This window comes from Eschrichtius robustus, chromosome 10, assembly GCF_028021215.1.
Source record: "Eschrichtius robustus isolate mEscRob2 chromosome 10, mEscRob2.pri, whole genome shotgun sequence".
Classification (NCBI taxonomy): domain Eukaryota; kingdom Metazoa; phylum Chordata; class Mammalia; order Artiodactyla; family Eschrichtiidae; genus Eschrichtius; species Eschrichtius robustus.
In genome coordinates this window covers 57,392,146-57,404,264 of record NC_090833.1, presented here as the reverse complement: position 1 = coordinate 57,404,264, position 12,119 = coordinate 57,392,146, and the positions used below count along the sequence as shown (strand labels likewise).

At 41.1% G+C, this 12,119-nt stretch overlaps 1 protein-coding gene across 1 annotated transcript in view; it reads right to left on the bottom strand.

Annotated features, from left to right (window-relative positions):
• Positions 1-12,119, bottom strand: part of KDM4C (lysine demethylase 4C) — a 418,075-nt gene that overhangs the window by 178,518 nt on the left and 227,438 nt on the right. Inside the window, exons 11-12 of the mRNA XM_068552402.1 lie at positions 9,955-10,199; positions 6,099-6,207 (exon numbers count right to left, since the gene is read on the bottom strand). Of these exons, the coding sequence (XP_068408503.1) occupies positions 6,099-6,207; positions 9,955-10,199 (354 nt within the window). The remainder of the gene's footprint in view (positions 1-6,098; positions 6,208-9,954; positions 10,200-12,119) is intronic.

Sequence of the window (12,119 nt, the reverse complement as noted above, 5' to 3'; positions counted from 1 at the left end):
TTATCCTATCCTCTTTCCCCACCCAAGCCGATACCCAGCAGCAGGACCTCTTGTCCTCTGCCTGGGCCTATGGTCCATTTTGGTCTTTAGTTTTTCCCTAGCACACCCTTAACTAAGGGCTTAGGCTTTCAGGAGTCCCGCTTGATGAGTCTGGGGGATCCTATGAGGTCTTAACTCTGACTTCCCAGCCTCCACTCCAGTCCCGGCATATTTCCTCCAAAGGGCATGGCATTCACGCTCTCCTACCCACCTGAATGTCATCTCGCTCTAAATCCCCTCCGGATTTCCCTCATTTCTCGAGAGCTCAGCTATCACCCACCTCCTGCTCCTCCGCATCATGCCACAACAAAGACAACAAACATTCATTATGTGCCAGACACTGTTCTGAGTGCCTTACACATAGTCTTTTTTTTTTTTTTTAACATCTTTATTGAAGTATAATTGCCTTACAATGGTGTGTTAGTTTCTGCTTTATAACAAAGTGAATCAGTTATACATATACAATATGTTCCCATTTCTCTTCCCTCTTGCATCTCCCTCCCTCCCACCCTCCCCATCCCACCCCTCTCGGTGGTCACAAAGCACCGAGCTGATCTCCCTGTGCTATGCGGCTGCTTCCCACTAGCTATCTATTTTACATTTGGTAGCTTACACATAGTCTTTTAACCCTCCTAAGAACTCCATGTGGTGGATGCTGCTATAATCTTCACTTGGTAAGCACAGAGCCAAAGCATGGAGGGTCATGCGGCTAATGGAGCACTGGAGCTGGCTGACCATGATCACAGACATGGAGAAATACGACCCTTTATGTTACTTTTGCCTCTCCATGCATGTATAAAGGTTGATTGTTTTATTTATCAATTATTTTTCTGATTCTTTTGTAACTGGAGGATTATCTGGTAATCCAGTACATCACAACCGTACTCTCTGTCTCTTTAAAATATTTTTTTGCCCAAATATAAGAGAAATGTATTTATTACAAAAAGTTTGAAAAGTCATCAGCAAAGAAAAGAGAACAAAAATCACCTGATAACAATCTTGTATATTTTCTTATAAACTTTCAACTTAACTTTCTAAGTCTCCAGCAAAACTCCACAGACAGCATTAGTATGTCAACTCAAATTAACACCAACAAACACGGGAATCACTGAGTAGAGTATCACTGCGTCAGCCACTGCCACGTTCATGAGGTCTCCTGTATGTTTGCAGGGATTCTCCTTTACAGTTGCTTTAGAAACAACATTAACCTTATCACTTCACCAAGGGGGTTATGTGCACAGTAAGTACAAAAGCAGTGAAGATACTGTAAGTCAATAGTAGGAAAAGTTGGAAAATTTATACTGGAAACAAATGTAGTAAAAAAAAAATTTTAGGTGGGAAACAAACACATACATGACACCTGAAACACTGTAAATCAACTATACTTCAATTTTTAAAAACGCACACATGTGTGCAGGAGAAGTTCAAAGACCAAACAATGAACCATAAAGGGCAAGGCAGGGGGATGGATAAAATGCATGTTCAGAATATGGAAGTCAATGTACAATGTTTATTAGCCTAATGTCAGTTCAGGAAAAGTCCTGAGTTTGTGTCAGCACAAACTGCTGCCAATGAAAACTAGTCAGAAAAAGCATACATGAGTGAAAAATTTTTGAATAAGAATGCCTTCAAACTGGGAAGGAAATACACATACGCACGCACATGCGTGCACACGTGTGCACACACACACACACACACATCCCTACATACACACCAAGGTGCTAGCTAAGCAACTATCCCAATCGTTACTCTGGGGGCCCTCAGGTCTCCAAAGCACTGGCCACATCTGCAACACGTCAGCTTCATATTAACTTTGAGTAGGTTCTAGGATTTGGCACAGTAGAAAGAGGATTCCCACACATTCAGGATACAAAACTGAGTTAGGTGACATATTTTATCTACAGCTAATTAAAACTGTATGTTCTTCTATGCACGTATATAAAGAGAGAATATTTCCTGGACAAGAATTTTGGTTTTCCTTTTAACGTGACAGCATACGTTATATCAAAGTATTTCATTATCTTTTTTAATGGCTGATTTCAAGGTTACTAATCACCAAGGACTTCCTGCTTTTGGATCCACAGGTGAGTTAAGCCACAGACTGACCTTGGACTTGGAGTGGGGACACAAAAGGAGTGAGAGTGAGGAGACAGACATAGAGAAAAATAATGAAGCACAATGTAAGATGACAAGCGATATGCTAGAGCTAAGTATAGATGGAATAGGACAGTAGAGGAGAAGGAAGAGAAAGGAGGGGTAAGTGGTGAGAAGTAGGTGAGAATGGTTCCAAGACGGAAAGGTGCATCACAGGTAAAGCACGAAAGCATAAAGCAGCAGACATACTCAGGAGAAAAAACAAACAGTTGTCTGAATGGATGGAAAGGAGGATTCACGTTGGGTAGTTGAGGGAAATGAAGCTGCAGAGAGAAGTTGGTACTAGATCATGAACAGCCTTAAAGTCACTTATCCTCAATCGAATCTGTAATATTAAGGGAAACATGTGAGAGCCTTTGGGCAGACATCTTCGGCAACCAAAGAAAAAGAATTACTATGGCAGATTTCTGGGCTTTCCGCCCAGCCAGGGTCCATCCTCTCACACTCAGGGCCTTCTGAGGCCAGGCAAGGTGTTATTCTCAGAGCCTCCCTGGCTCACCCGTGCTGCATACACACCCCAGTCCCTGTAGACACTTAACCACAAAGCTCTGAAATCGGAGAACAGGAACATGCTGTTATAGTGACACATCACAAGAGGAGAATGGATACATACCCGGAATGGATACATACCCTGTAGTTTTTTGTTTCAAAACTAAAATGACCCACCCAAGCACTTCTCTTTCAAGTCTGTTTCAATTCAACATTGTATAATTAACTTAAAAAACAGAAAAATATATAGAATATTAATCCATGCTTCAGGATCACCTTGTGCAGCTGCCTGACTTAAGGGAAAAGAGAACTGAAAAACACTTCAGTTAAAAGAAAAACAGAGACAGATTAGTAATTTCTTTTAAACTACAAATAATGAATATGCAGGGACTTCCCTGTTGGTGCAGTGGTTAAGAATCCACCTGCCAATTCAGGGGACACAGGTTCGAGCCCTGGTCTGGGAAGATCCTACATGCCGTGAAGCAACTGAGCCCGTGTGCCACAACTACTAAGCCCACATGCCACAACTACTGAAGCCTGTGTTCCTAGAGCCTGTGCTCCACAACAAGAGAAGCCACTGCAATGAGAAGCCCCCGCTCGCCGCAACTAGAGAAAACCCGCGTGCAGCAATGAAGACCCAACACAGCCAAAAATAAATAAATAAATAAATTTATAATAATAATAATAAATATGTAGTATACATTTGAGACAGTTTTTCATCCTCCTAAAAAGAATGAATTAGATATTAGTTTTTATGTAAAAATGCTATATACTCTGAAACATCAATTCATTTCTTAGGTATCTCCCCACTCTGCTCCACCACTGCAGACCCTCGTGTTTTTCTGCTAAGTATGGAAAATCTTCTTCCAGGAAAGAACAGGCTAAGAGTCAGGAAATCCTTGCTGATCCTGTAATTACTGGATCTGCCACCAATTAGAATGATCTCTACAGTTTCAGGCCATTTGAGTATCAAAGAGCCACTGCACTGTCCTTTGAGAAGAGCAGCTTAGAGGTGACTCTTATCTCCCAGCTGCACATGAGCTCCCAGAGGTGCCGGATCAATATCTTTCCCCTCTGCTGCTTTTCTGTTAGGGAGTCAAATGCCAGCTTGAATAGAGAAATGCTCATTCACCAATAAGGGACACTGCTGTTTAGAGATGCAATTTCTCAGATGCTCCAATCTAGTCATGCTCCTGTCTGGCATACACACTTACTTCTGTAAGAGGAGTGCAAAAGGAGCCCAGTAGTTATGCTAGGAAATTCCCAAAAGACGCTAGATTTGGAGTTGTGTGCTCCCAATGAGCACTAATCCCACTCTTCGTCACTTTCTAATAATGGCGTCTAATAATGACATAATTATAATCATAATAATGATGATTTCCATTCACTTTTAGATGTACAAGACACAGAGGGAGAAGGCTGCGGTAAAAACATTCATTGCCCAATAAATAAGTAATTTGCTCCAGGACATGGAATATTATCCACTCTCTGTTTGGAAGCTTGTACAAATCTTTAGCCATCACTGTAATTCTCTGATTTTTCCTCTCAATTCTCAAAAATCCCCAGAGGACCCCAGCAGTCCTTAATATATTAAAATAGAGGGTGAGACTGCTGCAAAAGCTACAATCACCAGTGTTTCAGCAAGATATTTAACCTCAGACTTTTGAGATGTCTTCGTTAAACCAATCCATTTAGAAATTTTGCAAGCTATACTGATCGAAATCAGAACTGCTCTCCATGGAGAAACTCTGGGCCAATTTATGATGATTCACATGGAAATAAACTTCCTGGGAAGATAATGACACAGGAGAAGGCAGTTTTCCTTATGTGTTAGGATAGCCCATTCCCTTCCAAGAAGCTATGCTGTTAGAGGCTATGATGGGGAAGGGTAATGAAAATCCATAAGTAATGTAAATTAAGTATTAATTACTTTATACAGAACAGTCCTTTATCTTGGCACTAAGGGGAAAACGGTTTGTGCTGCATCTGATAAAGTTGGAGAAACAAAAACTGAACATGATGATATACGGAAATAAAGGCAAATATGTTTCATTACTGTTATTACTCAAGGCAGAATTCTACCTTGAATTGGTATTACAGAGACTGCTACCATCATTACCTGATCCCTACACTGATGATCTTTTTTTCTAACTAAACATGTGGCATAAAAGAAGACAGTGAATAAAAGTTAAAAAAAATCTGCTAAAGATGTGTACTCTGATAAACTGGATTTAAACTAAATGGAAGCCTGAACCCAAGATTCACGTTATTCCCTTGACAGCATCCTCACAGACATAGGACTTGATTAACAATTTCCACCAGGAAAGGAGAACATCTCAAAGAAGGGCTTTTTACAGAAAACCTGCTTGAACTGATCCTTTTAGAGATGGAAAAAAAATAGACCCTTATGATGCTATGAGACACCTGCAAGGAAGAAACAGCTGGTCAGTGGTATGATTGAAGACAACAAAAAAACATTTTTGGAAAAAGAGAGGTAAAAGGGGCAACTAGGTAAGACAAACAGATAAACGTTACATCTAGGAATAGTAACTGGTTGTAAATAAAACTACTTCACACCAAGCCACATCAGTAAAATCTAGTTAATGAGAAAGGATGTTTCATGACACACCAGGTGTAACAGGATATAGAAGTACTGCATGTAGTTTCTTACTCAGATGGTGTTAATAAATTTAAAGGATTCAAGCTAAAAACAAAGGCAATGCAAAGAAACACAAAGCATGTTAATTCTGTAATTTGATACCTTGAGAAAAATGATTGTCAGCTTCTTCTGGAGGGTCTTAAGGCAAATGTCAGAAATGACCAATTTACCCCATCATATAAAAAAAGGAAGACTTTGGGGCTTCCCTGGTGGCGCAGTGGTTGAGAGTCTGCCTGCTAATGCAGGGGACGCGGGTTCGAGCCCTGGTCTGGGAGGATCCCACGTGCCGCGGAGCGACTAGACCCGTGAGCCACAACTGCTGAGCCTGCGCGTCTGGAGCCTGTGCTCCGCAACAAGAGAGGCCGCAATAGTGAGAGGCCCGCGCACCACGATGAAGAGTGGCCCCCGCTTGCCGCAACTAGAGAAAGCCCTCGCACAGAAACGAAGACCCAACACAGCCAAAAATAAATAAATAAATAAAATTTAAAAAAAAAAAAAAGCTGTATAATTACAAAAAAAAAGGAAGACTTTAACATGGCTAGATTATGTGAATCAAGTATGTATCCCTAAAATATAAATTCCAAATAAATTATGTATTACTTATGATCTCCTTATGGTATATATATTTGCCACTTGGTCAGATTTCTTCTCTACCAGGCCATTTTTTAGAAAAGTTTGTTACAACAAACTGACAGAATAAATTCTGAGTATTATACAGTCTATACGGAATAAATACTGGAAAACAACACAAGCTCACCTTCATCACTCGTTGCCTGCTGCTTCACCAGAGTCATTGGGGATCTTGCTGGAGGCTTACTAAGTGGATGGCGCCAACTTTTAGCAGTTTTGGTTTCTCCTTCTATTCTCTGGTTACAGAACACAAATGGGGGAGAAACAGCCACCATTAAAGACTTGTTTGAAAACAAAAAACTATGGTTATGATGATTTACAACAATTTAATTATGAAGAACTCTTATACTTATTCACCTGCTGAGGAATTAACACTTCGTTAAAGGAATTTAAACCTACAAGTCAAAAGAAATAGAAATCCATTCTATTAATAATTTTACTGACAGGGGAGTCAATTAACTATTCTTCCACTTCATATTAAAATACTATCTGGAGGGACTTCCTTGGTGGCACAGTGGGTAAGAATCGGCCTGCCAATGCAGGAGACACGGGTTCGAGCCCTGGTCCGGGAAGATCCCACATGCCGCGGAGCAACTAAGCCCATGAGCCACAACTACTGAGCCTGCATGCTTCAACTACTGAAGCCCACATGCTTCAACTACTGAAGCCCATGTGCCTAGAGCCTGTGCTCCGCAGCAAGAGAAGCCAGAGCAGTGAGAAGCCCATGCACCGCAACGAAGAGTGGCCCTCACTCGCCTCAACTAGAGAAAGCCCGCACGCAGCAATGAAGACCCAACACGGCCAAAAAATAAATACAAATTTTAAAAAAACAAAAACAAAAACACTATCTGGGGACTTCCCTGGTTGTGCAGTGGGTAAGACTCTGCACTCCCAATGCAGGGGGCCCAGGTTCAATTCCTGGCTGGGGAACTGGATCCCGCATGCTGCAACTAAGAAGTCCTCATGCCGCAATGAAGATCCCGCATGCTGCAACTAAGACAGGTGCAGCCAAAATAAACACATAAATATTTTTTTAAAAAAACAAAAACACTATCTGTAGTGCAGAGTACGCTTCTCAAACCTACAATAAACTCAGCAGTTAGCTAGTTTTCAAAAGTTCTTTAAAACTAATTTAAATTTAGGATTATACATTCATAACAAAATAGGACCATGGCATTTGGTCATGTGTGACTATGTGGCAGGTTATTTTGCTTTCTATCCTCACACAGGAGGCAATACTGCCAAGGTGAGCCTGTACTCTTCCTTCCATTCAAAAATGAATCGCCACTTCTCTGAGGATCAAACAGGAAATCAAAAGTTGTTTCTGTTGTTTAATATGGCACATTACTGTCATCTTGAAACCACTTAAATTTTATGTAAAATCTTTTGTCCTGAGCTGCCCAGACTACATTTTCCCTTCAAAGGTAAAGGAAAAAGTCATGTGCATCCTGACATCTTCCAGGCAGAAACTACTTACAAGCTTTCTTGCCCATGCAGCAACCCCCCATAAAAGGCAGGGGTGTGCTTAGAGAAAGAGTTCGAAACTAGTGGGTTTGCATCAACAGTTGACTGCAAAAGAAAGGAGTCTCAGGAATTTCCCAGGAAGCTGAAGAAGCAGGGCCCGGAAGGAGAGAAACTATGCTGACATCTGACACCAAAACAGAATTGTGAGAACATGTGTGAGAACGTTCTAATCAAAGCTGGGATCACAAAGTATAATACAGGATGAGACTTACCTGTAGTTTATAACAGCTAAAAATTAATGTGAGGAATTATAACTTAGTCAACAATAACAAATATTTATTAAACCCTTACTACATGCCACACTGTTCTAAGAGTGAGCTACAGAAGGTCCCTGCTTCCAAGGAGTGCAATATAGATTGGGGGTGGGGGGTGGGGGGGGAGCACAGACAATAAACAAGTAGAAAGTAAATATTTATGAAGTATTATTAAGCAAATATGCAACAAAAACAATAAAGCATGACAAAGAATGGAAAGAGATGGGGAGAAGGCTCTTTTATATGGGGTCATCAGAGAAGCCCTTTCTGACAAGAAGACATTTGAGTGGAGCCTTGAGTGCAATGAGGGAAAAGTACATTTAGCTCTCTAGGGCAGGAGTATTTTGGACAGCAGGAATAGCAGGTAAGGTGTGAACACATTTGATTTATTCCAGGAAAAGCATGGAGTCCAGTTACAGATAGACAGATAGACAGACACTGTTTAAAGAATAACTCAATGTTTCTTGAGAAGGTTGACTAAAACTGACTGCTACCAGCATACACATAGCATTATGCTTAATACTAAGAAGCACTGGTCACACTACACAAAAATGAAATGGGTCTGTATTACTTAGAAGGACTGTCTGACACCATGGTATGAGAAAAGAATACCACACAGCCGTTTCTGATGAGAGCAAACCAAGTCCCTCAGCCCTCAACAGCAGCTCTTGCTTTCCCAGGCCGTCAGGCTTTGTTCAGAGAAATGATAAAGATGAAGGTTAACAGCACTGAGAATCGAATTGCCTCCATTGAAAGCAAGGCAACAGAAAAGTTACTTTCAGTTCCATTCTAGTCTAAAGAAGCTGACCAAATATAAACAGGCATTTGACTTATTCACCATTCCAGAATCCCAATATCTATCCAGCTACAATCGCTATGTGAAATTAAGTTGTAAATTTTATTTACTGGTATGTGAATACTATTTTCAAATTTCTCAGCAACCTTTTCAAATAAATTAGATCATATTTTTCTATTTCTCAGATATTTCTGAGAAATATTTTATAGTTCAGTAGGACAATCATGCAAAAAAATGATAAAATTATTGGGTGAAATTAGGAAATCATCTATATTTTATTGGACATTTTAAAACTACTTATAAACAGAGTATTCCAAGTTGATGTCTTTATTTACTCTCCCTTGCTACTAAAGCTACGAAAGGCTGTGATGAGTTGAAATGGGCAGGAGCAATCCAGAAGTGGGTCTGTTCAGTGGCAGCACAATTTATCAGCTCAAACATTTGAGGCTTCCCTTACTCATCCACTTGAACTCCTTTATCAAGTTGTACAGGTCAAAAGAGGTTACCAAATTATGACAATCACTACACGCAATCGTAGCTTGGCTGATACACTCACCATCTTAAAGTTACAGTGAAAGTTTACACTGAAAGCATATGATATTAACATTGTACAAGAACATATGAGAAACAGGGAGGCCCTATGCAAAGGGCTAGAATGGGGAGGCTGGAAATCAAGAGGGATCTTGAGTTTTCCAAGAGGCAAAGGCCCGGTTCCCGCGGTGGGCAGGACCAGAAGGGTCAGCCTGGTCCTAGATTCAGAGTCCACGAGGAAAGAGTCAGGGAAAAGCATGACCAGATGAGCCCTAATCTTAAAATAGAGGCTGTGGGAAGCCTGCAACCCAGAGGTATTAAGCGTTGGCAGAAGGAGGCCAGAGCCTTGCAGCTGAAATTATTTCCAGCCTGGCTACTATTGGAGGTGACAGAACCACTCTGTATCTTGACTGGATCAATGTCAGTATCATTGTGATATTCTACTATAGTTTTCCAAGAAGACACTATTGGGGGAAAATGGATACATAAGACCTTGTTATACTATTTCTTACCACTGCATATAAATCTACAATTATCTCAAAATAAAGAGTTTAGTGTTAGAAAAATTTTTAAAGTAAGAAAATTAAGCTCCAATATGTGGCCAAAAGTTCCATGTTCTCTGAATTATTACCATGTGAGCCAGACCTCACAGAAGGCTTTCCTCCCGGTCATTGAAGGAAATATGATTAAGACCCATAATGTGAAATGTTATTTCTGCCCTAAAGCAAGATTTTGATGCACAGCATTCTGTTTTCGGAAAGTGCCTTGACAACGCAATAAATATGGTAAAAATTGACACTGCCACACACACTGGGGACTTTGAAGCCATTTCTCTCTCCACTGGGGACCTCTGGGACTTCCCCAGGTTCAAGGCCTACCCCATGGCTCTCCACATCACTCTCTTCTCCCTCTGTCAAAGCACTGTTACTCTCCACCACAGAGGAGCACGACTCAGGTGACTTTGGCCACGGAAGCTTGGGTGGCTCTGATTCCTTAGACAAAACATGGCCACTAGACATGGAATCGTCAGCATCACTGGGAATTGAAGGCGGAATTGTGGCACAGGTTTGGTCAGCCTCAGTTTTGATTTTCTCTGCCACAGATGTGCTTAGGCAGACGTTTCCTGAGGAGTAAAACAAAAGACTGTTAATAAATCTTACACTGTGTTATTGCTGAGAACTGTTGAACTATTCTCAACTAAATTTCTATCATCAAACATTCCCTCCAAATTTCCACTAAAGACCTGAGTGGGAAAGGTCACCAAAGCACCATGCAGCCTTTGTAATTGTTAAGGTGGCAAAATAATATACTTACTGACAAAATGAGGGATTTAAAAAGACATTCCACTGCAGACCAATGTCAAAAGCCAGGGCAATAACAATAATTACCCAAGCAATAGCAAGTTGAGATCTTTCTAAAAATAAGAATTTAATTCCAATATATGCTACTGAGGAAACATTCCAGCTCAGAGGATGTAACTCAAGAACACAGGTAGGGACTTCCCTGGTGGCGCAGTGGTTAAGAGTTCACCTGCCAATGCAGGGAACACGGGTTCGAGCCCTGGTCCGGGAAGATCCCACATGCCATGGAGCAACTAAGCCTGTGCGCCACAACTACTGAGCCTGCGCTCTAGAGCCCACAAGCCACAACTACTGAAGCCCGCACGCCTAGAGCCCGTGCTCCGCAACAAGAGAAGCCACCGCAATGAGAAGCCCGCACTCCGCAACAAAGAGTAGCCCCCGCTCGCCGCAATTAGAGAAAACCCATGCGCAGCAACGAAGACCCAACGCAGCCAAAAATAAATTTATATTAAAAAAAAAAAAACCACATGTAAAACTGTGAGGTCGAATAAAAATTATTTCCTACACTAATCCTGCATCATACAATGATAGCATATGAAAGAAGAATATCACATGCACTTCTCTTCTACAGCCATCTCTATTCACCCTCCTCCCTTCCTTACACATACACGCACACGCGCACACACACAAGCATCATTTCACTTATCACATAGTAGCTCAGATGTTGCACCTAGCCAAGTCCTCTATTAAATGCTCTGCCAGGTCTCAAAACCTGGAAGTCAAAATGCAAGAGACCAGGCAGTGACAGAAATAATAAACCTGGGTACCCTTAGCTTAAACTACCCAGTAATTTGTAAAGTAGTTAATTTAACCTGGTGTGATTAAAAACAACAACCAAAAACTACGGTGAGAGACTATCAAGAAATATCTGTATGCACTGCATACCTGTTCTCTGTACTGCTTGCTATTCCCTTCCCTACCTTCTTTGCTTTCTATCTTCCATGTGTTCATCACAAGTCAATTCAGATATCACCTACTCCAAGAAACCCTGCCAGTCCAGCCTCCTGTCTGTTTCAGGTCTTTCCTTGGTATTCCAGGAACACCCTATGCCATCTCTACTAGTGGCACTTAGCACACTAGATAGGAATTATATATTTATTTGTCTAGCTCTCCAATTAAATATAAACTCAGTGAAAAAAATGTCTATGATTTAAACTCTGTTAGCATAGATATTTCAAGAGCAAAAGGTAGTAAGAATAGAGAAGCAGCCAAGGATCCGACTAACTAGGACAATGATCAAGACCTTTTCTTTTACTCTATGTGCAATAAGAGCAAGAAGGTGGTAGGGACAAGACAAACCATGTCTTTTAAATGGATCACTATGACTGCCGTATGGAGAGCTGACTAGTAGGGGTGACTAGAGTGGACACAGGCAAAACAGGAAGGAAGGAATTTCTGCAACAGTCCAGACAAGAGATAACGTGCCTTGAACAAAGAGGAAGCAAGGGGGTGGCTGGATTTGGGAGAGTCCCACAATTGAAGGATACAATAGAGGAGGGGTATGAGAGAGAGACAGGAATTACCACCAAGCTCGATTACGAAAAGGACAAAATCTCCAACAACTATTAAAGAGGCAAAGCATTAAAACAGTTTCAGAGAAATATGCTATAAAAGAGGGGAAAAGTAAAGCAGTTGAGATTTACAGATGATGGCTTTGGTGCAGAGAAACAGCCAGGGGACTA